At 50.3% G+C, this 27,777-nt stretch overlaps 11 protein-coding genes across 11 annotated transcripts; 6 read left to right on the forward strand and 5 right to left on the reverse strand.

Annotated features, from left to right (window-relative positions):
• Positions 1-270: 270 nt before the first annotated feature.
• Positions 271-2,612, forward strand: COCVIDRAFT_28775 (hypothetical protein; the record flags this gene model as incomplete). The annotated part of the gene is made up of 3 exons (XM_014698671.1): positions 271-773; positions 824-1,083; positions 1,132-2,612. The coding sequence occupies 3 exons, from the start codon at positions 271-273 to the stop codon at positions 2,610-2,612; spliced, it is 2,244 nt and encodes a 747-aa protein (XP_014554157.1).
• Positions 2,613-3,802: 1,190 nt separating this feature from the next.
• COCVIDRAFT_105691 (hypothetical protein) lies at positions 3,803-5,181 on the forward strand (the record flags this gene model as incomplete). The annotated part of the gene is made up of 3 exons (XM_014698672.1): positions 3,803-4,132; positions 4,192-4,602; positions 4,660-5,181. The coding sequence occupies 3 exons, from the start codon at positions 3,803-3,805 to the stop codon at positions 5,179-5,181; spliced, it is 1,263 nt and encodes a 420-aa protein (XP_014554158.1).
• A 382-nt stretch (positions 5,182-5,563) lies between these two features.
• COCVIDRAFT_28777 (hypothetical protein) lies at positions 5,564-7,193 on the forward strand (the record flags this gene model as incomplete). Its single annotated transcript, XM_014698673.1, has 5 exons — positions 5,564-5,692; positions 5,740-6,032; positions 6,096-6,759; positions 6,823-6,907; positions 6,982-7,193. The coding sequence occupies 5 exons, from the start codon at positions 5,564-5,566 to the stop codon at positions 7,191-7,193; spliced, it is 1,383 nt and encodes a 460-aa protein (XP_014554159.1).
• COCVIDRAFT_56290 (hypothetical protein) lies at positions 7,194-7,565 on the forward strand (the record flags this gene model as incomplete). Its single annotated transcript, XM_014698674.1, has 1 exon — positions 7,194-7,565. A coding segment is annotated over one exon (372 nt), but the record flags the coding sequence as incomplete, so codon positions are not given.
• A 966-nt stretch (positions 7,566-8,531) lies between these two features.
• Positions 8,532-8,696, reverse strand: COCVIDRAFT_105767 (hypothetical protein; the record flags this gene model as incomplete). Its single annotated transcript, XM_014698675.1, has 1 exon — positions 8,532-8,696. A coding segment is annotated over one exon (165 nt), but the record flags the coding sequence as incomplete, so codon positions are not given.
• Positions 8,697-11,597: 2,901 nt separating this feature from the next.
• On the reverse strand, positions 11,598-13,229 carry COCVIDRAFT_18109 (hypothetical protein; the record flags this gene model as incomplete). Its single annotated transcript, XM_014698629.1, has 2 exons — positions 11,598-12,835; positions 12,887-13,229. 2 exons carry the CDS (start codon positions 13,227-13,229, stop codon positions 11,598-11,600), a joined length of 1,581 nt encoding a protein of 526 aa, XP_014554115.1.
• A 3,545-nt stretch (positions 13,230-16,774) lies between these two features.
• On the reverse strand, positions 16,775-18,765 carry COCVIDRAFT_105694 (hypothetical protein; the record flags this gene model as incomplete). The annotated part of the gene is made up of 8 exons (XM_014698676.1): positions 16,775-16,825; positions 16,944-17,060; positions 17,273-17,421; positions 17,477-17,537; positions 17,615-17,745; positions 17,813-17,949; positions 18,010-18,619; positions 18,669-18,765. The coding sequence occupies 8 exons, from the start codon at positions 18,763-18,765 to the stop codon at positions 16,775-16,777; spliced, it is 1,353 nt and encodes a 450-aa protein (XP_014554162.1).
• Positions 18,766-19,354: 589 nt separating this feature from the next.
• On the reverse strand, positions 19,355-21,314 carry COCVIDRAFT_105789 (hypothetical protein; the record flags this gene model as incomplete). Its single annotated transcript, XM_014698677.1, has 5 exons — positions 19,355-19,521; positions 19,591-19,822; positions 19,878-20,137; positions 20,191-20,972; positions 21,025-21,314. 5 exons carry the CDS (start codon positions 21,312-21,314, stop codon positions 19,355-19,357), a joined length of 1,731 nt encoding a protein of 576 aa, XP_014554163.1.
• An 896-nt stretch (positions 21,315-22,210) lies between these two features.
• Positions 22,211-23,101, forward strand: COCVIDRAFT_39947 (hypothetical protein; the record flags this gene model as incomplete). The annotated part of the gene is made up of 5 exons (XM_014698678.1): positions 22,211-22,377; positions 22,429-22,564; positions 22,614-22,632; positions 22,688-22,876; positions 22,935-23,101. 5 exons carry the CDS (start codon positions 22,211-22,213, stop codon positions 23,099-23,101), a joined length of 678 nt encoding a protein of 225 aa, XP_014554164.1.
• Positions 23,102-23,296: 195 nt separating this feature from the next.
• Positions 23,297-23,732, forward strand: COCVIDRAFT_105737 (hypothetical protein; the record flags this gene model as incomplete). Its single annotated transcript, XM_014698679.1, has 3 exons — positions 23,297-23,329; positions 23,388-23,617; positions 23,669-23,732. 3 exons carry the CDS (start codon positions 23,297-23,299, stop codon positions 23,730-23,732), a joined length of 327 nt encoding a protein of 108 aa, XP_014554165.1.
• Positions 23,733-23,974: 242 nt separating this feature from the next.
• On the reverse strand, positions 23,975-27,453 carry COCVIDRAFT_18113 (hypothetical protein; the record flags this gene model as incomplete). The annotated part of the gene is made up of 4 exons (XM_014698630.1): positions 23,975-25,531; positions 25,584-26,442; positions 26,497-26,955; positions 27,002-27,453. 4 exons carry the CDS (start codon positions 27,451-27,453, stop codon positions 23,975-23,977), a joined length of 3,327 nt encoding a protein of 1,108 aa, XP_014554116.1.
• Positions 27,454-27,777: the final 324 nt, after the last annotated feature.

Below are 27,777 nucleotides of genomic sequence, written 5' to 3' on the forward strand. Positions count from 1 at the left end.
ACGACAAATCCTCCCCCGGAAAAATACCAATCCATCAACTCCATGCTCACCATGCAATTCTAAACACTTCCCGAGGTAGGTCGACTATTCGATGCCAATCTCTCCGATTCCGCTGCGCGGCCGCTAACTAGACTTTTAGATATGTGAAGGCTTGAGCCTCAGCACATCTTACCAGTATTATTTTTTGAACACACATTTGTATAATACACCAACAGCGCCTGGGGCGATTACATCTCCAGTGACACTTGGATCCATCTGCACATCATCACCATGGCTGCCCGACGAGGAAGCCGTTTTATCAAGCCATTGCTCTACACAGCGGGAGCTGGAGCAGTCGGCGCGGGAGCCCTCTATGTCACCCTCAGACCTCGCGATATCCCCGGCAGCGAAGCTGCCGCAGTTCCTCCACCAACCTACGGTGAGGGAGGTATCTTCCGCCCACCACAGTTTCCCAGTGCCAAAAGCCGCGACGAACAGATCGCCCAGCTGAAGCGCAGCGCTGGTGTCGTCTCACAGGTTGCTGAGAAGGCAAGGAGATGGATCGGTGGCAGCTCAACACCTGAGAAAGTGGAAGAGGACCCATACGACCTCCTGATTATCGGTGGTGGCGCAACAGGAGCAGGTATTGCTCTTGACGCCGTCACACGAGGCCTCAAGGTTGCGCTCGTCGAGCGCGACGACTTTAGCAGTGGTACGAGCAGTAAAAGTACCAAACTAGTACACGGCGGTGTACGATATCTTGAAAAGGCCGTTTGGAATCTCGACTACAACCAGTGAGTACTTTAACGATTTCTGCCATGTCCCTTACTAACCCGACCCCCAGATACGCACTTGTCGTCGAAGCTCTCCGCGAACGTCGCTACTTCTTGGATACTGCACCCCATCTCTCACAATGGCTTCCCATCATGATTCCTATCCAGAAGTGGTGGCAAGCGCCCTACTTCTGGGCTGGCACAAAGTTCTATGATTTCCTCGCCGGATCAGAGAACATTGAGTCCTCCTACTACATGACAAAGAGTAAGGCCTTGGACGCATTCCCTATGCTGAAGAAGGAAGGCCTTATCGGAGCTCTGGTATACTACGGTGCGTCATTCAACGGCTAATTTTGAAGTCAATCCCTGACGTGAACAGATGGTGCACACAACGATTCTCGCATGAACGTCTCGCTTGCTATGACTGCAGCACTCTATGGCGCTACTGTTGTCAACCATCTCGAAGTTACTGGCCTTGAGAAAGATGCCAATGGCCGTCTGTGTGGTGCAAAGGCAAAGGATCTCATTGAGGAGAGCAACGGTAAGAAGCCTCAGGAATTCTCCATCAAGGCCAAAGGCGTGATCAACGCCACTGGTCCTTTCACTGATTCTATCCGCAAAATGGACGACCAGGAGGTGCCAGAAATCGTTGCTCCGAGCTCTGGTGTCCACGTCATTCTCCCTGGTTACTACAGCCCTGCAAACATGGGTCTCATTGACCCCAACACTTCTGATGGCCGTGTCGTCTTCTTCCTGCCATGGCAAGGCAATACTATCGCCGGTACGACGGACACTGCTTGTGATATCAAGCAAAACCCCATTGCTGGTGAGGAAGAGATCGACTGGATTCTTAACGAGGTCAAGCGTTACCTACAGCCTGAAATCAACGTTCGCCGTGGTGACGTCCTCGCTGCTTGGTCGGGTATCCGTCCTTTGGTTCGCGACCCCAAGGCAAGCGCGACTGAAGGCCTTGTCCGCAACCACTTGGTCACCACCTCTCCCTCTGGTCTGTTGACCTGCTCAGGTGGAAAGTGGACGACTTACCGCCAAATGGCTGAGGAGACCGTCGACGAGGCAATTAAGGAATTCGGTCTAGCACCAAAGCCATTAGACAATCCCACTCTTATCAGCGGAACTCAGGTCAAGGACGAGGCTCCTCTCGATGGTACCTGCCAGACCCACCGTGTCCGCCTCGTTGGCGCTCACGGTTTCTCCAAGACTCTCTTCATCAACTTGATCCAACACTATGGCATCGAGACCGATGTAGCCAAGTATTTGTGCCAGGCCTATGGTGACCGTGCCTGGACCGTTGCATCTCTTTCAGCGCCCACTGAGCAGCGATTCCCTGTCCGTGGAATCAAGATGTCTGAGCTTTATCCCTACATTGATGGTGAGGTTCGCTACTGCGTTCGCCACGAGTACGCTCAGACTGCCACTGACGTAATTGCCCGCCGCATGCGTCTTGCCTTCTTGAACGCCCAAGCTGCTCTGGAGGCCCTTCCCAAGGTTATTGATATTATGGGCGAGGAGCTGAAGTGGGACAACAAGCGCAAGGAAGTTGAGTGGAAGAACGGTGTCACTTTCCTCGGCTCTATGGGACTTCCCAAGAGCAAGCTTTCTCTCACTCGTAAGGAGGTCGAGAGCGGTGCTGTAGGTAAATATGCCGACGAGGAGCATCACCTCTACGCACGACATGGTGAGTCTACCCCCGACGAAGAAGCTTGCGCGAACCTCTTTGCATTTGGGATCAGACTAAATGAGATATTTGCAGATAAACCCAGCGAGCCTCTCCCATCCGACAGCAAGTTCAAGTCTGGCGAGAACCCTGTCGTCAAGCGCGAATCCCAGGTTAACAAATAAGTTCCCTGGCATCTTCGACGTATCCTATCAACAAGACCTGTGATATCGCATCCATACATCGCTTCTATATTTTTATGATCCTAATCGGCGTGCGCGGCGTACTTGAGTCGGCATCCGTTTTGCTGGCGCTTGATACCATCCGTATGACTGGCTTCCTTTTTCCTGTCGCGCTCTGTACATCAATCATGTAGCTAGACTAGCGTGTCACTCGAAAGAAATGAGTAAACATTGTTTCGCTCTAGACATATTGGCTTTTGCTGAATGTATGCACATTGGAGTCTCCATTTTCTGTAGACGTGTTCACCGCCAGTACTGTATGTAGTGTGCAGTGCTTAGAAGACTCCACATTGAGATGCAAGAGTAACCCCACCACCTAGAATTGCCTGACTCCACTTCCTGTAATCCGCAGTGACCCGCTCACATGGACTGAATGGCTGGCCAATGTTCTGGAATATCTAGCTTATTGACCATGGAGATGGAATTTGTTGGTTTGTAATTCTAATAACAACAGTAGAGAAGCGGGAGTTACTGTTTACAACGATCAACTGTGCTTGATTATCGTGAACTACAGTTCGTGGTGTACGGTGCCCACGCAGGCACGTGACTGACATTGAGGGGTTGTTGCCCTGGTATTGTGATCATTACGATGTGCTGATCTTTGCTACATTTTTGATTCTTTTCTTAAATCTTGTTTGGATTTGCATTTTTTTTCCCTTTTGTGGCGTAGGCCTATTAAGGGGCGTAGATCCGGCTAGACTTCGGGATAGTTCAGGATCGGCTCTGCCATTGGAATTCACTTGATTAGAAGGGCGTATGTGTGTGTGGCCACGATTGCTACCTAAGGCAGTTTTTGTGGTGTATTAAAAGCGGTCTTGTATAGCCCTGGATATAGGTTGTGGGAACACCTAGTCCCTGCCACCACTACACACCACCAAAACTTCATTCGAAAATATAGCAATTGAACAGAAATTTCGTTCCGCTCTCTTGTTAGGTAAGCGGTTCTGACTAGAACTAAACCGTTTCCTCCGTTCGACCCGGTTGAACTGGCGCCCATAGCATATAGCATGGCAATTCACCCATCAAAACAGCCCTAGGAGTTCCATCTGTCATCTGAGATCGGGTCAGAGAAAAAGGCTCCAAAGACACAAACCAGATAGGCACTTGTCCTTGGTGGCGACCACCTATCCATGATGTATATACTTCCGCTTCTCCTCTCCATCCATGCCGCTTCTACTGTTGCCTTTCCCTGGATAGGAAATCAGCCTGGTGTGAACCCCAGCATCTTCAGGAACGCTCATCCGGTCGAAAAGCGCCAGGAAAACTGTCCTTTCAATCCCGATCACAAGGGCGCTGCTCCATACACAGAGCCTTACACATACACGGGAGCAAAGAATGGCGCTCCTGGTAACCAAAGAGGCGGAATCAAAGTTCCAGCAGACGGCGATACTGCCCATGCTTACACCCCTCCTGGACCCAATGATATTCGTGGTCCATGTCCCGGTTTGAACGCACTCGCAAACGTAAGCAACTGTTGATACAGCTTTATTAGTTTGAACGCAGACTACTAACATTGCTCTAGCATAACTTTATTTCTCACGATGGAATCACAACCTTCCAAGAACTTGTCGACGCTCAGCAAAACGTCTTCAACGTCGGCTATGATTTATCCGTCGTTCATACCGTCCTGGGTATGCAAGCTGGCGGCGATTTTATTACTGGCCGTTTGAGTATCGCATGTGACGCTACGTCACGTACTGCGCTCCTGCCTGCTCTCGCCCGTCAGCCCGGTCTCAATGCACACAGCAAGTTTGAGGCTGATTCGTCACTCACGCGCAACGACTACTTCCTTGCAGATGGTGACAATTACAGCTTCAATGGTACGCTGTTTGCACAGATGAAGAGGGTCGCTGATGAAGTCTCTGGCGGAAAGTTTGACCGCAATGCCCTTGCCAAATACCGTAGTAACCGATACGACGACTCTGTATCCAATGTGAGTGCTCCACTTTGTATTTACTCCATCAAACACAACACTACTAATGTCTTCTAGAATCCAAACTTCCTTTTCAGTCCCTTGGCAATGATCCTCTACGGAGCCGCAGCCTTTCTTTACGAACTCTTCCCTAGCTACGGTAACAAAGGTATACCTGATCTCGAGACGATGAAGGCCTTCTTCGGTGCCGTCGAGGACCCTTCTGCACCAGGCGGCTGGCGCCATGTTCCCGAGCGTATCCCCGAAAACTGGTATTCGCGCGTCGAACCATACAGTGTTGTCGATGCCGCGACTGAGATCCTCGCCATGTATCTTCAGTACCCCAAGCTGTTCGGTGGAAACGTCGGTACTAGCAATTTCAACGCCCTTAGCACGCCGTTTGGTATCATCCGCGATGGAAAGCTACCGGATGAGGTGACGGTGAAGGATTTGATGTGTTTGCTGTACCAATTGGCTGTTAGTCCGGTGCCTGGTATGTTTGGTGCTGTGACTGATGTAACTGGTGCGGTCTTGAATTTTGCGACTTCGAAGCTGAATCCCGCGTTTAATAATACGGGATGTCCGCTTAGGGTCGGGTGAGTTTGGGATGGAGGTACGAGGAGCTGGATGGATGGATGGGTAATGTACGTGGTAGGCCTCAGCAATGTGATTGGATTTGCCTCTCTCATGCGATCGCAAGAGGAAAGAATGGTAGTGTTTATTCTTGAATTAGAATTCTGCATATATCTTATACCTTGCAACGATGTACTGCTGTTTTTTGCTTACACTCGAGTGATTTCCTGCTACGCCGTGTCGAAGTTAGGCAAATATGGAAGGAACCCTTGGTTGGGCTGTTCTCCTCTCAGCCTTCTCGTCCCGCTTTCCTTCTGTTCCGCCCCCATGACAACAAAACAAGCACTTATCTATCAGAGAGAGCATTCTTCAACAATCTACTGTTTCAGTCCTCCGACTGTTGTCTACCATGGATCCGCTCTCAGTGACTGCAAGTATCCTGACCCTTATCACGGTCGCGGGGTCGATTATACAGCATTTAGACCACATGAAATCTCGCATGGATCCTCAGGCTGAATTCATCGCAATTTTGAATACTGTATGCAGTATTTGATTCTTGGAAATTGGCTCATCTAACAGCCATAGTTAACTGATCTACAAACGACTCTGACCGTGGTGCGTGATGAAGATGATGCGTTGAGGAATAGCAAGACACCGGCGGCAAGGCTGGCCTACAACACCTTACCCGAAACAATTGGGAAACTGGAAACGTACTTGGACCAACTGACTCAGTTCGCCCATGCAAATCTGTTGAGGAATGGAAAGGGCTTGTCTCGCCTTGGGCTGAGTACACGACGAAAGAAAGAGTTGGCAGAGATTCGAGAAAAGATTTCAGATGCGCATCGGAATTTGCAATTAGTTCTCCTTTCAGTAAACCTGTAAGTTAGATCATACTTTGCACCTAATGTTTATGAGCATGGCGAGAGCTAACCATTCCGTAGTCGCCGGAACCGGGAGTTGTTGTCAAGGATCGAGGAGGTTGCAATTGTGCACAGCAAAAACCATGCTGAGACTTCTGCCTCGCTGAACCGCATATCTGACCAACTAAAATCAGTCAGAATTCATGAAGAAAATGACTTGGAAACCTACCAATGTCCTCAAGAAAATATCAGATCCATTCTGGTACAGTCAGTGTACGACAACAGTAATGAACCATCGACTCAACTTCGCATAACAACCAACTTGCCTACGAAAGCGTGTGAATGGATTTGCAATTGCCAATGCCACGTCCGAACCCAATATCAAACTCCACAATGGCTTTCAGCAACTATCGGTACGCTATTCTACTCTTCTACAAGCACGCCCTCACTGGACGTTCGGCCCTGCAATGTTCCGTCTTGCTCACGATCTCATCCCTCATCGTCATCTAGAGTAACATATTACTTCCCTACCTGGATGCTGCGTACCGCCCTGGTCTTCTCCACGTGGAGTAATCTCAAAGGTAAAAACTCTTCGTGGGTCGTCAAAGTGCCGAGGAAAATACCATACAATGACCCCGTTTGGAACTATGTTCATCAAGGAGATATAGATGCGATTAAGGGACTTTTGGAGAACCGGGAGGTTTCGCCGTACGATATTGCGCCGGATGGAAGCTCTATCTTGCATGTAAGGGGAATTGCATAGTAGCTTTTAACAATAATGAATGCCACTCACTAACACCTAACACAGTGGGCAAGGAATGACTGGCAACTCGAAATCTGTTCATTACTCACAGCCATGGGAGCAGATTGGGATTTAAGGACAGATCGGGAAGGTAAAAGGAGCTACCGGTCCTGGCTTGGTACGATAGTTAACTAACAACGATGCATAGATCAGCATCCGACACAGCGTGGGCTGAAATTCTACTAAATCGCAGATACAATGCCGGTGTGGTCAAACTACGCGACCTTATCGGGCCAGAAGATTCTTACGATCTACATCTCAGCCCCCTCCATCGCATAATAGGCGGGTTATCCGCTGTGGATCTCGAATCGCAAATCGATCTCGACCCTTTACGAATTGAAGATCGAGACTGGCTAGGCGCAACACCTCTCATGTGAGCATCTCGCATTGGCAATTCCGCTCATGTCAACATAATGCTCTCGCGCGGCGCGAAGACCGAAGCAAGAGATTCAGTAGGCCAAACCGCGCTGCACTATGCTGTTGAAGGCGGCTCGCTGAGATGCATCAAGGCGCTTTTAGAAGCGGGAGCTGACGCCCAAGCTGTTGCTAATTATGGTCTTACCCCCCTTCACCATGTCCTTTACTTCACCGACAACTGCAAGGTTGAGGATATCATCTCGTGTCTGTGTGCTCATGGCGCGGATCTCGACGCGCGCGACAACTTGGGTTACACGCCTTTACATTTCGCTGTGGAATTGGGATCGCATATAAGTGCTGAAGCATTCATCAGATGCGGTGCTGGTGTGAATTCTTTGGGTAGAAATGATGATCCGCCGATCGAACGAGCGATTCTGAATGGCTTTGAGGATATAGTGAAGCTCCTTTTTCAGGCTGGAACGATGGTGTCGTGGATAGATTGTTATGGAAATGAGAGAGATGTTGTCTCGGATGCAATATTGTGTGGGACGGTGAGGGTGATTGATGCGATATCGCAGTCTGATATTGCACTTGTGAAATGCAATTTTACTCAATCTCAACTATGGCACTGGTTTGAGGAGCGACAGGATAAGAATTTGGATGATTATAGTCCAGCTCAGAAGCGGGCAGCTTTTGAGCGGCTTCTTGAGAAGGCGGTTCCACTGGATTCTGACGTGGATGTGGATTCGCTGGTTGATGTAGAAGATGAATGACTGGGATGAAAAGCAGAACTATGCTACGAAGCTATGTCTAGTTGGTTAAGATCATACTTTTGCTCATAATAAGTGTAGCTGGGTCGTATATCACGATCTCAATGAAAAAAAAACGACTACCATCAAGACTTTGGAAAGAAAGAAATCTCTCCTCTCCCCCATCTCCACTCAACCAATTCTACAAGTTCAACCCACCTTTCCTCTCCCTTTCCTGACAAAACTTCTCTAAAATCTCTCATACATAACCCCATATCCCACTTCTTCCCTTCCCCAAGCCAACAAGTTTCAGCAACGTCACACAACATCCACCCACCCACATACGCGCATCCACAAACCTCCCACCTGCACCGTCCGCGCGTGCATGAAGCAGAGTGAGGAAAAGCTCAAAAGCATGACATTTACAAGCGCCTAGAAATCGGATCGGCAAAAACAGAACAAAAGGCGGCCTTTGCATGCATGACTCTGTGTATGCGAATCAAGAAAAAGCCCAGGACCGGATTCCAGGGCGCTGGAACCGGAATAGGGTACATGGCGGGGGAGGGGAGGTAGAGTGTTTTACACTATGTGGGTTGGTAGTGCAGTGCGCTAGAGAGAGAGGGGTGTATGGTACGTAGCGTATGTGGATTTAGCTATGTAAGAGAAAGGGTGAGAAAAGGGCTGAATGCTGTGTTTTCCAGAAGCATAACCGACGTCTGAGTGAGAAAGAGGAAAGAGGAAAAACACGCAGAAGATGCTGATGACAATGACGTACGACGTCCCAGCTTCCCCACTCTGTTTTTAGATTGTTTGGCAGAGACGAAGCTTTTGCTAACAGCGACGTGGCATGCGCTTCTGGCAGGCGGTTGAGTATTGGAATGTGGCATGGAGGAGGGTGGCGAGGCGGGGTGAATGGTCAGGTGTCGGATGGAGAGGGGACGGAGTATGTGACTAGACAAAGTGATACTGCTTCGGCTGTGTGTGTGTCAGAAGCAGAGTGCAAGATGCGATCTGTTGGGGCCGAAAGGGCTAACTTTGCTGCTACTACTACGGCTACGGCTACGGCTGCGGGTGAGAATGCAATGCAATGCGCTGCCATGCAATGCGGCACGAGCCGTAGCTTGGTCGTTTTTTTAACCGCAGCTTAGTGCATGGGGGAGAGGGGTTCTTCGTTCAACCACATTTGTGTCGCTTGTCACGTTTGAGGTGCAGTGAGCAAAAAGATAGTGTAGGGGAGGAAAGCAGTGTCAGCTATTAGCAAACTCTCCCCACCTCTCCTCTATCACTGCTGCTTTCTACATCCTCACACGAAGAATATCCAATGACTGCGCATACCATTCATAAATACGAAACTGCGCCTCCCCCCCTCTCTTCTCTTCTTTTTTGCCACCATGCACCTAGGTCTAGTATGCATTGCATGCATGCCCAGACATGCAGCTCGCCTCCAGCCCCGCCCAAAGATAGAATGACAGACATGACTTCCATATGCACAAAGTCCCGAGACTCATCTCTTTTTTACCATATTCACGGGCGCATGCGTATACGTATGCAACAAATGTCTCAGGTAAATCTCGCTACAAAAAAAAGCTGTTCGTCATCAGACCTGCATATGAGCCCTTCAATCTCGGATCGAGAAAATAACCCCACCACAGTTTGAGACCATGTAACCCAGGACGTCGTCTTTTGAGGTACCGCAACACAAGCAGGGCAGGGCAGAAAGTTGGTCGTAGCTGTCAGATGGTGAAGGATACTCAGCACTCAGTCAAATGCTGCACTCACGTCACAACCAAAACTTTCTCCCTTCCTTGCAACATACACATACACATACACACGACGATACACACACCCAGCAGTGTCTCCTCCCTCATCCCCCAACACGACCATATAATCCCCTTACCTACCACATGCCCTCCGCGCCCGCCTCCGCGCCCGTCATGATACCCACCATCAAGCCACCACCATCACACGTAAGACAAGGAAAAACCCCACCCACCACCATCGCTTCGGCTTCCCCATGTTTGCACTACCCACCCCTCGTCGCACACATGCAGCCCCTTACAGTACAGTACACTTGCCCTCTTTCCCCCCGCTTACCCCCACCACCAGCACCACCGCCGGTCGTGGTACATAGCCATCAGAGACAGAAAGAGGGTTATACACACAGCATGTAAGGCTAGGCTAGACCTGGCGAATTCAAACAAGATATACAAGTGCCACGCAGCGAGCTTGAGACACGAGGCCGTGGGTCCAAGTCGGGGGAGCTAAAGGGTATTCGCTTTAGTACAGAGATGCATCTATCAAGTGTCGTGTTACAAAAAAACAACAACAACACATTGTGTGTTTAGGGCTTGAGACGGAACATGGGGGGGGGTTTTTTTTGTTGCGAGCATGTGAGAGTGTGGGGTACGCAAGTAGTAGTCAATGGGACAAACGGGTAGGAAATGTAGCGTCGTCCGTCATGTATGTGTGCATTGCAGACCAAATCGATTGGGATTCGGGCTCACAGACGGGTACGTAAGGTTGTGAAAGCTTGTTTTTTGGTTTTGTACGAGCATGGTGGTGTGATTGGTGGTGGGCCGAGGGTACATGGTAAGGCATAAGAGAGAGAGACAGAAAGATAGCGAATGTGCGCAGGGCCCCCGTGGAGAAAGAAAGAGAGGGCGGACATGTGGGCGTTGTCCACCCATCATGTGTGCCAGATGGTGCAATGAGAAGATGCTGGCAAGCGCTCTCTTATTTGCCCCCCCCCTCCCCCCTCAACTGTTTGCTCAACAAATACTCAAGGGCGACGCTTCACAGCCAGTCGATTAGGGAACGACGTGTAGTCACGATGCAGGCAAAAAAAAGGGCTTTCTCTCCGGTCAGGGTCCGTGTGTACGTGGATACCAAGTTTCATTTGGCGCTTTCGGGGCGGGCTCTCTCGTCCTCGAGGGTAGACAGAGAGGACTCGCCAACTTTTTTTTTTACACAAGCGCTGTACTACATGCCAATAACACAATCCCAGTTCAGAAAAAAAAGTTGTACAACAACAAAATCTGTGCTTCTCCCCAATGGGTCTATTAGAACTTATCAATACTGATTGGAATATATGTGCCCAACAAGTCCCCATTACTTTTTTTCCCTCCTACCAAAAAGGGTAACAAAGACCCGCGACTGCGCTTGCCCTCTCGACTCGAGTCCCCCCAGGAGAGGGACGAGTCAAAGGTGTAGCCGCCGAAACAGACAGTAATTGTGCTCCGCAGGTGAGCACAAGGGGAAAACAATTAGATGAACAATGAAATTAGCTGAAGAGCCATCGCTGCGTGGAGCACACAGCGTGATGACGATGCTCGCTTTTCGCCCAATGCAGACGCATGCATCGCTTTTTCTTTCCCAACCCGCCCAACAAACAAACACAAAAAACTGCCCCATTGAAGGGAGAGCGCAGTACGCCTCTAATAATTGTTCAAACAAAGGAAATTCGTCGCTCTGATGAGTCGTGTCGTCGTGGCGCAAAATAAAAAAGCGCCAATATGTTTTGGGTCATTCACTCGTACTTTCGTAAATCGACCCTCGTTGCGCGTATCAGGCGCAAAGAGGGCCAGTAATGTACAGTCGCACGCGATCAAAAAGAAAAAGTTGATCGCGCCCGATGACGACAGAGAGGGTGGTGTTGTCCTCTGTCGCATTATCGTTCTAATATCCTCGGGTGCCATTCGAGGAACGGCCTAGGAACGAACTAGGGAACCGCAGGTCGCTGAGGAACCTGAAAAACGCGCGCTTACGCGAGGGGTTGGTCGGAATTAGTGCGGCGGCTTGTTGCATGGGACCGACAATGTCTTCGTCACCGAGATTGGGGAATTTACCCTCGCTCTTCGGGTCGTGGAGCGTTGGCATCTTACTGAGAGGCCCTGGCTCCGTGGGAGAGTATGGCGCAAGCTCTTCGCCAAGGGCAGCCGCATGTGCCTTGGCCATGTCATGGTTTCTCTTCCATTCGGCGTCGATTTCAGCCCATTTTTGTTCGGTGAGAAGATAGTGCTTCGATGTCACTCCATAATGTTCGGCGGTGCGCACTTGGTGCTTTGCATAATTGCGCCGCGCTTGGGCCCACTCGGCTAGGTGCTCTTCGATAGATGCAGAGTCGCACACTTCGGGAATGTATGGCTCAGGGAGGATGGTGAAGTTGGCGTGGCCCAAGATGTTGGCCCATCTGTCGTCAGGGCTAGCGAGCATCAGGGGAGGAATGTCGGCCGATGACACAGCAAACCCTGCATTTGGTCCTCGCATAGAGGCGTAGGAGGGCTTCGAGGACAGAGGAGGAGTAGGGTAGGTGCGCGTTGGAGGGGTGGGAGCATAAGCCAGACCCACTGACTGAGTCGCGTCAGCAACTGCTGGTGACTGTAAAGGCGATGAAGCCGGCACGTCTTCGGTCCGAGAGTGTACCAGCATGGGCGGTAAGAGTGGCGTAGCGGCATATCGCTCTCGTTCTACTTCCTCGGGATCAAAGTCAATGTCCATGGCATTGGCCCTATCAACGTCGATGGCGAGTGGCGTAGGAACATCCTCGTTTACTTGCTCCCTGCTGATCAAAGCAGGGTTGGAGGTGGGCGGCGAGTATTCGGTTGCGAGATCGACAGTCGACGCCTGGTAGAGGGAGCCAGCGAGCGACGAGGAGCGTGTCGAGGGTACTCGTGAGGGCGTTGTGCTGCGCGATACCCTGCTGAGGTTCGAGGTGCGGTCGCGCACTCTGCGCGACAGAGAAGGGAAGCGCCTCTCAATCTTGCCAGCAATGCTGTGTGCAGAGGCTTCCAATGACCGTCTTCGCTTTGCCGATTGTAGTCCAGAGTCGGCAGTGGTGAAGTACTCGTCCTGGGGGTCGTATGCCCTAGATATCCTGCAGTGCTGTGCATGACCATAGGAACCTTGGGTGTCGCCTGAGTTTGGATCAGCACCGCAAAGGCAACACGTTTGCAAGTCAAACTCACAAGAGCAGCGGTAGACGTCATGGTTAACGAAGTCGTACTCGCGCTCAAAGGGTTCCTCTGTTAGTTTGGGCAGCTTTCCTGAGCCATTGGGAGCGTCGGCCGGGTCGTAGGTTGGCGGGCTCGACGACAATGACGAAGCCGAGCTGGGAAAGCGGAAGTGACCACGGATGTACTGGCTTGGCGTGGGCGGCGTCGAGCACTCTGATGCAGAGTAGAAGCCAGAGTCTGCATTGGAACAAACGGACAGAGTTTGGTCTTCGTACATGGTTAATGAGCCCTTTGAGGATTTGCGAACGGCGGCGGGCATGTGAGGGAAGACGAGCGGCTTAAGGTCGTGCATCATGGCGGTGGGAGAATGGTAGGAGCGGCAGTTTGGGTTGGCGGTCGGGGCGTGATGTGGAATTTGCGCGCCGGATGCTGGGATCCCATCCCCAGCTTAAAAGAGACAAGCGACCGAGACTGTGGGCGGGCAGTGAGCGGCCAGCACAACACAGTCAATGGGCAGGCTTGGGGTTGGGGGAGGTGGAGAGGCGGTCGAGCAGTGTTTGGAGAGAGCCTGGGAGGGTGCCACGAAGCCGACCACGTATGTACAGCCTAGGCGTGGTGATGCTGCAGCAACAAAGTCAGCGCGTGCGGGTGGGCAAGCGGCTCCCAAAGCGGCCAGCACGTGAGTGCGCAGGGCTGGGATAGGTCCAACGTACGTACCGAGGTGCAGAGGCGATGCTCGATGCAGCAACAATCGTCAGTCGCAGACAACAGATGGGGGCTGGGGCGATGGGATCCGGTCTGTGTATATATTGTGGGCTGATGGTGGTGGATGTTTTGTGTTGGTGGTGAATTGTTGGTCGAGTGGTTGAGAGGAGTTGGCAGAGTGGCGTGGACGAACAGGAGAGCGAGGGGAGACGGGCAGTGGGCAGTGGGCAGTGGGCAATAGTGGCAGGCGTGGGATGGGATATACAGGCGGCTTTGTGCGTGTGGGCAGTGGGCAGGGCAGGAGCATGGGCATGGATGGGCAGGAGCATGGGCATGGACATGGACATGGGCAGTGACGACCCGTGCAGGCTCCTTTCACTTGCACTTTCACTTTCACAGCACTGCACGCGCCAAGGCCAGCGAGAAACCGTCGCCCCGAAGACTGGCTAGACACGGTCGGGTTAGCCGGCGCCGGCAGCTGTGAAAGCCACGCCGGTTTCGACGACAAGGGCGCCGTCCGCTTCGGTACACAAGACCGTGACGCCCACCCACCCACGCCCACCTCACTTGTTGCATAGTACGTACTGCGTAGTCGCATCGCATCCCATCCCATCCCATCCCATCCCATCCCATCCCCTGGCCCCAGGTACCGCCCTCAGCTCTCAACCCTTCTCATCCCAGCCAAGCTTCTGAGTAAGACATGCAGGAACATCCGCTCAAGCACACCTCCTCGTCCCCATCCATCCTCGACCACTCCACGCCCGCCCTTGCACCCGTGGCCTGGTGTTGGGCAGATGCACATGCCCAGGCCACACCCTGCAAAGTGCACTCCTGTGCTGTCCTGTGCTGTGTCTGTGTGCCCTGCCGTCCTGTGCGCGCTGCTCTACTTACTTACTCTACACAGTACTTGCGCTGGTGCCGTGCAACACCCACTACCACTCGACTGCTGTGAGCGCAACCATGACGGCCACTTGACAGACTCGTCTATCGGGGCAGTGCACCAACACTCACCCGCTTGCACTAGACCACAGTAGCCCTTTTGCCAACCCCCATGCTGCAATTGCTTTTGCTTTTGCCGCCCTCGGACTTGCACTGGCTCCTCCCTTTGCCGTCTCTGCAGCTGTGATGACATCCACACACGTCTTCATCTTTTTGCGCCCACTCGTGCTTTCTTTTTTTTCATCTGTCCCGTCTCCCACCCACGCATTGATTGGCCCACTCCTGAAGCGTAGCAAGGGGTCTTGGGTGGTGGAGTTACTAACAAACAAACATTGAACTGCCGTCTGAGCCTCGCCATCTACTCAAAAACAAAGTTATCGCGCCACTCTTACAACACTCGCCCTCGTGTTTCAAAACAACGTCTCTTATCCTTATCCCCTCTCACGAGTCAACTAGTCGATTACCATTGACCATGATACGATACGAGCCTCAAATAACATGGTGTAGGCGGTCTGTACCTGACAAAGTCCTAAAGACGCCCTACAGGGACACCAAGCGAGGTTGGGGACAGCCTTGGAGCCCAGCGGCAGAAAAAAACCAGCATCCGACCATGCTCCTACGCCAAATTGGGGAGCACTTTTGTGCGCGCTAGACCGTTGACCCACTCATGATTGGCGCCAGTCCCCTGTCGCGCTAAGCATCTTTTCCTGCTCCCCGGCGCCTTGCTTTCAACCGCCCCTTGTTTACGCGTGCGTGCGTGCAAGCCTCATACCTCACCGCCAGCATTCCTCTCCCCTTACCCCCAGGCTATGGTTCCCCGGTGTGTGCTTCTTTCCAAGGTTTCGGCAACGTCATCAACCTTTTCGCCTCGCCCTTGTCCATACCCCGGATACCGCTCACTACCTTACTCTAGTACAAACTTTTGCCCGAAGGGAGGGGAAAATTTTTTTGTGCGGGCCTACTCTAATTTGTCCTCTGCCGCGTCGAAGTAGCCGACCACTCCAACACATGAAAGAGAAGAAGTTTACGGAAATATGGAGCTTCCAATCGCTATTCCTCTTCTGTTATGCCGGCAACACGGTGACAGGCTCCTGGGTCATCGCATCATGACGACAAGGGCGAAAACAAGTCCGCGTAGTGTCGGTCCCGGTCTGAAGTCGGCAGCCGCCCCGCTCGCTTGATGGCCTTTTCTCTTGCCTGGTCGCTGGCCAGACCAGACGGCACGGAGAGCATGCAGACGCGGGCGGGACAATACCGTTTGCGCCAAACCCATCCGTCCACTCCTGCTCAACGCTCAGTGTGCATGGCTTAACGGCCTCTCTCTCCTACTCGCCTACCCTCATGCTGTATATTGCACAAGAGGGTCCCGGAAATTTCTTTGCAATTATCGAATGTGGCTTACGTCAGGACAGACTTGACCACGTGTCGCTCTCGCACTGCTTCTTTTTGCCTCATATGCAATACGCTGCATACATATACTTACAGCACATGACATATATTTCCCTGATTGATAGAAAAAAAATGCAGAGTAGTTAGTGGGGAAAAAAGCACGCAAACACTCCGAATGCCTGCCCGAGCGTCCATGTCCAGACCTTTCTAGTGGCGCTGATCCGTTGGGTTGACCGGATGCGTTCCTTGGCCTAACGTGGCATAATCCACCGGTATGTTGAGCCCCGATGCCCTGCGCCTCGAATCCACACAACATGGGTACTTTTGCTATCGATAACGCTTGTCTACGCCCACCGCAAATCCTGTCAAAAAAACTCGGGATATCGGTGTGCAAGCAAAACTACATACATGATGTATATATCATGCATGATTACCAGGCCCATCTTCATGCTCATATCCACCCTGTCCGCGGCGGAGCCCTCTCGAGCCCCATTGTTGTGCGTGCGAACAGGAAAAAGATATCCCGTACCTTTCAAACCGTTGACATGAACTATGGAAACAAGCAAACGTTACTAGGCAAAAAAAAAGTACCCAATTCCATTTCTTCGCAGGGGCTTTTTTCTTCTCTCCCACAAAGTAAAACGGCGTAGAAAAGAAAATAGGATAGACTAGTGCTGCGAACGCGCGCCGGGATCCATGTCGGCCCCTCAAGCAACCAGTCTCGAGCTCTATTTTCCCTCTGGTCCAATCGCGACGCGTCCGACTTGCTGACATGTCTTCAACCCTCTGCCAGCGTCGTCATCTCCAATATTGGTAGAGTGGGGTAGCAGTTCGGTCGTGTTCGCTTTGACAATTCCCATCAACAAATCAGATCCAGTATTTGCTCCACAGTCTTCCTTGCTCGTCTGAACCTTCAAACTGCATCCATGTCTTGGTCAGCCTTGCCTTGTCTTCCTCTATAGCTGAATACCCCAGCTGCCCCAATATAGACTAGGAAGCCCATGCCATGTTGAATCGAGTTGAATATCAAACGTACCTGAAAATCAACCTTGATGATGTCTACAAATCCTTCCGCCAGCTTGGGCTCGCGATATCGTGAAGCGAAGCCACTAAAGGCAACGTGGGGTAGGATAGTGCGAGATTCGCGGTTCGTCTATGTGGAAATGAACGTCAGCAGGGATACCTCTCTAGACCAAGTACCACCCTCTCCGACAGCAACAAAAGGTATTCATAGCACTGGTGGACTCTTCATGCGCACACGCATTAGCTTCCTCTTTAGGATAGTTCCTCCACAAGTCTGCGAGTAGTCTGGAAAAGTCGTTCACACCAGCTGCTGCGGAAAGGATTTGCCGCCATGCAACTTACTTCGGGCCCAACATTCAACGCTCGAAATGTGTCGTTGTGCTCGCATAGCTTAGGCGATGCTGTAAACAGCACACATCGTAGAGGTACCTTGAGCTTCTGCGCTAATGCAACCCACACGGCTCGAGTGTTTGGATCGGCATTGGTATTATCTGGTTCCGTTAGTCTTGTAAAACGGGGATCGTCTGGGGTGCCGGATGCATGTACCGATAACCACACTCGTACCCTCTTCGATCAGCCCAGTAGCTGACTTGACGCACTTTTCGCGCTGATCCAACAAAGTTACTCAAAAATGCATACACGTCGCACGGCTCGTGCAGAGCAAAGGGCCAGTCAGCAACGTACAGTTTTAAGAATATCTTGGTTCACTCGTTCGTATCCGAGTGGTTGCAGATGCTTCCAGTAGAACGACGATTTGCCAGCACCGGGACTGCCACAGAATAGGACAATCTCTGGCGATTCCGCTTTCGTGAACGCTACTAAGATCAAGATCAGCAAATTAGACGATCATATTACAAGTGCAACGGTAAATATCAAACTTACTTGCAGATGTTGAGTCTCCACCCCGCCCCTTTACGAAAACGGTTGGATCAAAAGTTCGTATGAACGGCCTTGGCTCTTCGTGGCGGAAGTACTCCTCTGGCGTATGGAACGGTATGCCGACATTAGCTGCGAAGTCTCTGAACGCCCGTCAATCTCCACATTTAGCAACGCTCGGCGTGGGGCTGGGAAGTACGGACCTGTCTGAACACGCGTGGTCCTTCAAAACTCCCCCAGGCACAGCCTCACGACCGCCGGCATCCCCAACAAATACCGATCCGTCCAAGTCGACTGCCCCGGGTTTTTCTAGGTCGTGGTCTTCCAATAGTTCCTCCCACATGCCCGTCCTGGGCTTTCGGTACTGATCCCGGCTAGTCGCCGCGTATATTGAAATTGGGAGATCGAGCTGGCTGAGCACTGCCGTCACCTTTGTTTTGAAGTCGGACAGGCGCTTTTGATCAGACTTGACTGTTTTGGGGTCTGGCTTTAGGCTGATTCCGCCCTGGTTGCTGATGATTGCAATGAGGTAGCCATCGGCATGGAGATCCTTGAGTCTTCCAGGTACGCTACTATCCCACCATTTCCAGTCGCTTGCGTCGCGACTGAACGTCTTTCCCGAAGCGGACTTGATTAGTGTTGAGTCGAGGTCAAAAGCCGCTATTCTGCGCTTGCCTGCTGTGGCTGCCTGCGTCGTTGTAGTGCCTGCTGCACCGAAGCGCCCAACAAGCAAGCTATCCTTGATCACTCGCCACACCATTTTTTCTGGCTCTTTCTTTGATGCTGGTGTAAAGAAATTTGCGATGGCCTTGCCTGATCCATGTTAGTAGATCACGCCAGTATGGGGCAGCGGCAGACGCACTGGTGGTAGTGGACTGCTGTCGGCGCTTCGCTGCAGGCGGCGACACCGTTTTGCTGTTTGAAATCGCCCGCTTGTGTGAGCTGGATTTCGCATCCATGGTACGTCTTGTCTTTCTACCGAGTGCGGTGCATACGTGTCGTGGTGCTTGACTACTGCGAGTTTTGTTGAAGGCCAAATAATCGTGTTAGTCGTTTGCACCCGCCCATCGGACGCGAAACACGAGTTCGCGAAATCACGTGCGGGGAAGGTCACGGGCGTGCAACATCAATCGGCAGTTACATGAGCTGAATCTTGCCCTTGGTGTGATATGAAAAGATTTGGAGTCATCTACAGTGTGAATTATAGTTACAAATAGATTTTTATGTCAATAAGGTTATAGACTAATCATCATAAATTGAGATAGCTGTAACAGCCTCCACATGTGCTAAATCTCTGATCTTGTACAACACCTTGTAGTGTCTTTATCGCGCATCAAATCTATGAAATATGAATCAATACTATTAGTACTGTTAATAACCAAAATCTTTTACAATTGCCACTCATCGGCGTAGACCGTAGCGCATGTTGAAATATCTATATGAATTCCAAAATGTATTGATTCTGTAATTCTACTCATACACGTTATGTGACACATACCTCTGTCATATTCATGTTTCAAGTACCCTCAAACGCCCAAAATCTCGCCGTTATCCTATTGGATGTGATTTTAGACGAACGTAATTCATCAGCGGCTGATGTGTGAGCAAGTCTATCGGCGCAAAGGAATCTAACTCGGTAGGCAGTGGTAGTAGCTCGAAGTCCCAGAGTACAAGCACAAAAAGTGTCTTCATAGTATGCATGGCGAGTTTTCGGCCTTTTGGGGATATTAGCGAGTGTAAAAGTGTCCACAAGGTCGACTGCCATGTCTGGAAGTGCTACTCACCGAAGCATCCTCTCGGACCAACCCCAAAGGCATGATTTGGACCTGCTTGTGGGTCGAACATAGAAGTACCGTCTTCATTCGTGCGAAGCCACCTCTCAGGCATGAATTCGGCTAGGCTATGCGGGTCCCAAGCTTCAGTCCACGGCGACTTCGGTGTTTCTGACTTGTTACCGCTTCTGCGCCTACTGTCTGGGATGTCGAAGGGGGGAGCCGTCTGACTTGGTCCGACATTCTGTGAACATGCATTAGTAGATGTTGTTGAGAATAATAAGGGAATGTCGACTTACCATTAACCATACCTCAATACCTTTCGGGATATGATATCCCAGGACTTCAACATCTTGTGTAGTGATCCGCCCATTCGACAAAGAGGTATGAGACAATCGTGTCATCTCCTCCAAAAATGCATCCAGATAAGGTATCTTGGTATTGTGTATAGCATCGAGTGTTGGCAGCTCACCTTGCGCACAAACATCCTTCAAAGATTCACGCAGGGCATCTCTTAGCTTAGCTTGGACTTCTTGATGTCTAGTCAAAAATTTAAAGCCTGAGAGTAGTCAGTCCAAAAATCTTCCACTCACGACCATGCAAAGGAAGTACCCCATTTTACTGTTGTAGGTCCTGTGTCGAAGCCGGCGAACAGGAACAGGAAGAGCTCGTCCTTCACCATCGGACTATCATATTGTGTCTTCCTACCACTTTTCCTGGACTGTGCAACTTCGCGAGCAATCAAGAATTCGGCCGCCGATTTGACATCGGTCTCAGAGCTTGTAGGTCGGTTGAACTTTTCCCATGCCTCGTCAAGCATCTGCTGTATGAAGCGGTCCTTGCGCTTGACAGCTTGTCGAAGTTTGGGGTAAAATCTTAGTGCAAATGCGAGATGCCACGCACCAAAGGGAGACTTCAGTGCAATCTCCGGGCTACCCAAGACTTTTCCGATGTCTTCATACACAGCAGAACGTTTGGTTGGTGGGAAGACAATGACTTCGTGGTCGTATATGATCTCTTTCATAGGCGGGGAGGATAGTGCTTCCAGTTTGGCGTCTATACCACCACGAGAGACACCAAATGAAACGGCGAAGATGCTGTCATTCATAACCTCCTCCAGGTCTGAGGCTATGTCGAAAGGTCGACCCTCAGCAGCAGCTCCCTTCGCTTTCCACAGCTGTATAAGGGATCTTACATCAGAGTGGTTGTGTGGACCTGCCACATTCCGTAGAAAACCAGGAGACATCGTGTCTGCCATCAGTCGTCTACTTTCTCGCCAATGGCTCGTAGTGCGGTGTCCAGCTCCCGCGTGGGGTACCACGATCCTAAACGGGTGGCCAAAAATCTCGCCTCGATCGAACTCCCGAGTGCGGCGGGTCAGAATGTCCTGTGCTCTGTGCTCGAAGTCAATGAGTGTGCAAAAAATATCTGATTGGGTTGACCTACTCGCGACTATCTGTAATGATTACCCAAGGCTTGCTGAACGGTCGGATGAATATCTGCGTAACCGGGGAATTCAGCTCGACACAGTGGCTAGCGAAAAATGAGACAGTCTGTTTGGTTTTGGCTAGGTATCTGAGCATATCTGGAAGATCTCCAAGTAGTCTGCTCGCGCTGATTATCTTGTATGGAATGCCAGGTAGTGGGGTTGGCATGACAGCTTGATAGACCAAGTAGCCCACTACAATGATCGCTGCCGGCGCCAAAAGCCACCATGGAAGCGAATTTGTGGACATGATGGATCATCTACCTCGTGCGAAGATGATCAAAAGGTTATCCGTTCGCAACGATGTTGCGGATAAGAATGTTGTCGAGATCGAGGCGGTTGGAACGCTCGAATATATGACCAGGACGTACCGTGGTCATGCAGCAAGCATCCCTTGAACAACATACAATTCAGAACTAACAATCATACGATAAACTCTTGGGACGACTACAACTTGAAGGAGTCCGGTTAATGTGTAATCAATGATCAGCTGCAGATCAGCCTTAGCGTGGATCTCACCTGTTACCGTAAGAGGCAATTCGAGGCTGATATGCAGCATAAACATTACTGATCAAAAGTGGCTAAGCTAAATACTGGTTTTCGATTCGCAGAAGAGAAGATTGTGGAACAGAAGTTGATTGGACAATTGGGTGGTAAAGGACTTTCAAGCGAGGGGAAAACCATTGAAGAACGGCCAGTAAATACGTACCACGTAGCCAATTAGCGTGCACGCATTTAACTGTAGTAAAGCAACAATAACAACAACAGCGACCAAGAACAGTTTAGAACTTATTTGATAAACATTGCAGTATCTTGACTAGATACTCCATTCTTTCAAGAGTATCATCACAAGTATGTTGTAGAGAAAGTACGTGTTACGACTAACCGCTTAAGAGCTATCCTTATCGCCCTTGTGTGTTCAATACCATCCACAAGCGCATCCGCGGACCCATTCGCGCTAAGTTAGTCGATATCAGAATGCTCAATACGGTAATGTACCTGATACGGAAAGGTAATGACAGCATTGATATACTAGCGACATTGACTAGAGCAACTTGTTAGATGTATATACGGTATACGCATCTGCTCCATTGAGCCCTGTTCAGCTTGTAAATCTTTTTTTAAACGATTCAAAGACCTTCAATCATGGCACATAATTCTCATATCAGCGCTCGAGATGTCATTGCTGAGATCAAAGGCCAATCGCTTGTGCTGCCTGACTTGTGGCAGTACATGCCTGAAGAACACTGGCCAGTGGATCTGAACCCAGATATCCAACGCCTCCGCAAGCATATTAGAGAACGATTCCAGTGGTATGTTTTGACCAAAGACAGCCGTAGCAACTGATACTGACCGCGTGTTAGGATGATTGAGCGCATCCCAAGTAAGCGGCGAGGACTTCGTAAAGTCGAAGCGCAAGATCTGGGTCGCTTCGGCGCAGGATGGTGGCCGTATGCAGATTTTGAGCGCATGGAGACATGTACTGATCTATGCGCATGGGTAAGAACCCTATCGTATTACTTTTATAACATCAACTGACAGTCTACAGCTATTTATCTGGGATGATGGTGAGTTACATTTCGAATCCCCACATTTAGACAAACATGAACTAATGGAAAGCAGAGATTGATGAAGCAGAAGGAGAGTTCAACTCTGATTACGAGCACGCCCAGAAATGTCGCGACGACATCATACATTTCGTACGTGAGTTGTTAGACCTGCCACCATACAGGAAGGTCAACACGTCCTTTCGACCGATTTTAGAGACATCTCGGGATGTTTGGCAAAGACTCCGTAAGGACATGACGCTGCGTAAGCAAACTCCTCGAAATACCGAGCAGAATATTAACTGAATTATGACAATGTACAGACGAACGACACAACCTTGCCAAGGAGATTCGTATTTATTTGGAAATGGTCGGATATGAGCAAGGTCTGCGTGTCGATCAGTCTTTACCGACTCTCGAAGAGTATTGGCGTTTGAGGATGGCTACCAGCGCTGTAAAGATTACCACAGCGGCACTACTGTTAGTCTAAGATTGGAGACTTTCTACTGTCAAAGCAACGGTCGCTAATTGTTGGCAGTTACGCATGCAAGGTACAACTGCCCGCAGATGTACAGGATTCGAAGCTACTGGATGATGTATATGAGGCTGGCAATGGTGTGACCTCAATGTCAGTCCTTGGATTGTTATGATGGTAATGTGGATCGAGTGCTGATGAAACGCTAGTATGAACGATCTGCTCTCTGTGCAGAAAGAGTTGGTAAGGCCCATACATACAATCGGTATACTCGTCTACACAGTACTGACAACTGTTTCAGGCTGCGGGTGCATCGTCCTCAAACATCTTGTTCGTGCTTTACGCCGAGACTGGTAGTCTCCAAGGAGCACTGGATCGAGCACTGGATCTGCTTGCGCAATGCTCGGCGGAATATGAGGTCTGCACTGCAAGGCTCTATCGTGCCTATCAAGATCGTCCTGATATCGTGGAGGCTTTAGAGAAGCTAGTAACAGGATGCAGATATATGTGTACCGGTAACCTGGCCTGGAGGTATGTGAATTTATGATCTACTTGGACTGACTGGCTCTAATCATGTCATAGCCTTGCCACCACACGATATGGAGTCGTTGCTGAGCATGATGGGACCGTTAAAATATCTTTGTAAACGACTTTGCTGAAATCTATAATTACTGTAGGCTACTGTAACGTAATTGCAATAGCAAATAGATGTTATGGTAGGCAGAGTAATAGGTGTGTAGTTGGTCGGCTACGGAAGGTTGGTGAACTTGGGCTCTTTTGGGACGTCGCTATAGAAGAGGATATAAACATGAGGGTAACATTGAAGTAAAATCGTCGCTAGAAGTAACAGTATTAAAGCTATATGTATTTTGATCCTTAAACATTATGCTATATCGATCCAGAAATTGTTCCGGCACGCTCCTCGGTGATGTGTGCTGAATCTGCGCGCGGCAGACACTCCACACTTTGTGCTCTCCGCTGCCTCCAGATATCTCTGTTTTCCTTTAACTTCTTTGCCTCTGGGTGTTCAGTTGTCGATATCTTTGCCAACGCAGCCAAAGCCTCCTCAGTCACCCTCTCGCATTCTTCAACTTTTCCCAGCGCGTTGTATGCTGTTGATAGCTCAATCAGGCCGCCAATTCTATCAGGATGAAACTCGCCTCTTCCTTGTAACGTGTAGCGCTGTCTCTCTGTGACATCAAGTAGGTAGGTTACCGCCTCCTCCCATCTTTCCTGAAGCACCCACACTCGGCCCAGGTGATAACGGCCCCAGAGATAGGCGATGTGGCCTTCGCCTAAATTGCGTGCAGCGATAGGTAAGCCATACAGGAGGAGTACTTCTGCCTCGTGTAGCATGCCCATCGCGCATTTTACGAGAGCGAGGTTTACCATCGCAAGTAGTGTGTAAGCATGCTCCTTGCCCAGTTTTTCTTTTCGGATCTCTAGAATTTTTATCATCATTGCATGCGCTTCATCCAAATGGCTTTTCTCCCCCGTCCGAATGGCAGAACTGCAAAGGTGCTCCCGCGCTTCAAGTGTACGTGTATGTTCATCTCCATGCAACTTCTCCATGCCTTCTGATGCGGTGACAAACAGTTGACGGGCACGAGTCACATGTTCTTTGGTGTAGAACATGAGTAAAGTCTGGCCAAGCCAGTCAATTGCATCGAGAGTATCTTCGTGGTCCAGACCGATCAGCCTAGTGAGCCCCTCGACCGCCTCTTCTTGGAGAATTTTGGCCTGGCTAAATTTGCCTTGTAAGAAGAGCGCCTTTCCAAGAGTGAATTTCGCTACCAGTGTCTCCTGGTGATCGACGCCCAAGAAAAGCACACAAGCGTCCAAGACTTCTTTTTCCAGCTTAGCTGAATCCTCACTTTGGCCAAGGTTAAACAAGGTCATGGCCAGTAGCCTGGTGGCGCGACGAGTAACAGGGTGCTTCATGCCTAGGATTTGGCTCGTGAAATCTTTCACTGCAGTTTGGAGTCGTTTGGCCTCCTCCCACCGTCCATTCTGCATGTAAACCAGACTGAACTTAGCATATGTTATAGCTTTTCCCCTATCAAAGCCGCCATCGAATACCGGCCATGGTTTCATCCGTGCCATGCGCTTGTCCCTCATGCGTTGCTCTATAGATTGCTGACATTGGCGTACGTGATCGACATGGGGGAGGATATGTTTTCGGACTTCTTCCTCCTCTTCCGTATTGCCAAGCGGTGGGATCAGAATGCAGTGTGATAGTAGCATTGCAGCTGCTTCGGCCCAAACTCCTTGCGCTGCAATACTCATGCCAGGCCGCTCACGCGCCCATTTGTGTACAAGGGGGTGCATAGAGTAGCTTTCGGAGTTGTGACCTTTTATTATGAGTGAGAATTGAACCAACTGCCGTAAAGCTACACGTAGTCTATCTTCATTCATCGCCTTCTCATCACGACCATCTCGGATGACCTGTAACGGTTTAGCAAATGTCTTCAAAGAAGCAAACGACAGTGTGACCTACACTGGGTAGAACAGGTGGGCTTCGATTCTGATAGAGGTAGGTAAGGACTAGGAACGCGGTTTCTTTGCACCATGTCGACCAGTCGGGTGCGGGCTTGGCTGCCTTGGATCGACGTTCATTCATTCTATCCTCGACTTCCTTCCTATGTTCAACCTTGGCATTCTCGATAGATCGTTGCAAAAAGTCATATCTAATGTCTTGGTTGTGAAGAAATGCAAATGTGTCAAGCAACTGAAGGGCGTCTCGAGATGCTCGTGTCGCTCGGTCCTCGATAGCTTCTCGGTTCAACTCGAAAGTTGAGAAGACGCTCAACTCGTCGGCCGCATCCTTGTCTCTCACTGGAAGTCTGGTTTGTCTCGTCGCTTCCCATTGGCGCTCATAGTATTGTAGATACTCGCTCAACTTACAATACTCCTCGCGGATGGCTCTACCCGCATGCGTGATGGCCAATGCAAGATAGCCAAGGGCTTTCGCGATCTTTAAAGCAATGCTGGACACGACCGTGTCCCATGGTTCCGACTGACCGGCTGCTTTCAGCAGTAGACTACTTGCATCGCTGGTACTCAGTCCTTGGAATTCAAAAAATCGATCACCAGCAGTACCATACATCTTCTTCCCAGGGTCGCGGGTTGTGACGAGAACGTGACCTCGATTGCCCCGTGGAAAATAGTCCGCAAGCTTGAGGTCAGGGTCATCAGCATTGTCGATGATAAGAAGCCAAGGAGAACTTAGGTTTGATAGCCAATGTAGTGCAGCATTTTCGTTGAGATCGACTTTTCCAATCTTTGACACATTCTGAGAGAAGGTCTGTTTCAACCGCGACCGGCTGCTACCATCTACCCAAAAGACCCCCCAGAAGCTAGAAGTGATCCATCAGTAGCGTTGCATAAATTTGGAGCCATGTTATACTAACTATTGGCGATTGTCTTCAGCAAACTTGGAGCAGAACTGCGTCTTCCCCGCGCCTCCAAGCCCATACACAATGAAACGTTTTTGTTCTGCCTTGACAGCCGATGTACCGCGTTGCTTCCGAGGATGACTCGGTAACATCCAGCTGCGCAAGCGTTTTGCGTAGTCTTCACGACCAGTATAAAATGGGTCGACAGGCTTCGGAATATCAAAATGTTCGTTGGTCACCGAGGCGTCGGAGGCTGAATTGTGCGCAATATTATCGATTGCAATACCGAGCTGGTTCACGACTGACACGGATTCCATGTTGAAATCGCGATAGGCCGTTGTAGTAGTCACGGTTTCATATAAGGGTAACGATGTGTGCTGCGCTTGTTCCATTCGACTCTTCAGTTCTTGGAAATCAGCTACCAGTTTGTCGAGCTGGGCATTCTGATCCTTGTGACTTTCACGAGTGGACTGCCTGCCTATCGGTCAATAGAAGCAGTTGGGATGACTGATTCACTTACATGGAAATGAACCCAAGCAACATTTGCAAGGCTCCCTGATATGTGTTGATTTGGTCTCGAAGTCCAGAGATCATGCTGTCTTTGCTTCTCTTTTTACGCGCTTTGTCCCAACCATCCAACCTTCCAGTGACTAGCTTATGATTGCCGTAGATAGATTGTACCGATTCTTCAAGCTTCTTTGTAAGCTTCTGCCCGTTCTTGAGAGTTTGTCCTGTGCTTGTCCAAAGGCTCCTCTCTTCGTCTCCCATTTCGGCATTCGTCATATTCTTGAGATATTCCTTCTCAAGGTGACCATGAACCTTTTGAAGTCCTTCGACCTCGTTGATCAATCCTTCAATGTCTTCATCCATAGTCTTGGCGGCTGCTTTGATGTCTTTGAGATAGTCGATGAGCCGAAATGCGACATCACCGATTCCCACACCCGCAGCCACCAGTGAAATCGGATCAGCCATATTTCACGCTATCTCGAGCCGGTTTCCAGGCGACAAAGCTTTGCGAGGCTGCTCGTGGGAAGGCTGTGCAGAGTTTTGACATAGAGTACGTAATACAATGTGGTTAGAAAGCAGATCGAGAATGTTTGCACTGCATAGACAAGCACTGTGAAATGAAGCAGAACAATCTTTTCTAAGGTAATCGAACGGCCGCCGTAGGAGTGGTATTGCGCTGGCCAAGAGAGCAAAAGGCGGCTGCCTTTGCAGGTATGCATGCGAGCGAATGCCTCCATGGCCTTGGATCGCTATGCATTCAGCCGGTAGCCGTCATGGGGGGGGGGGGGG

The sequence above is a fragment of the Bipolaris victoriae genome (assembly GCF_000527765.1).
Source record: "Bipolaris victoriae FI3 unplaced genomic scaffold scaffold_74, whole genome shotgun sequence".
NCBI classification, from domain to species: domain Eukaryota; kingdom Fungi; phylum Ascomycota; class Dothideomycetes; order Pleosporales; family Pleosporaceae; genus Bipolaris; species Bipolaris victoriae.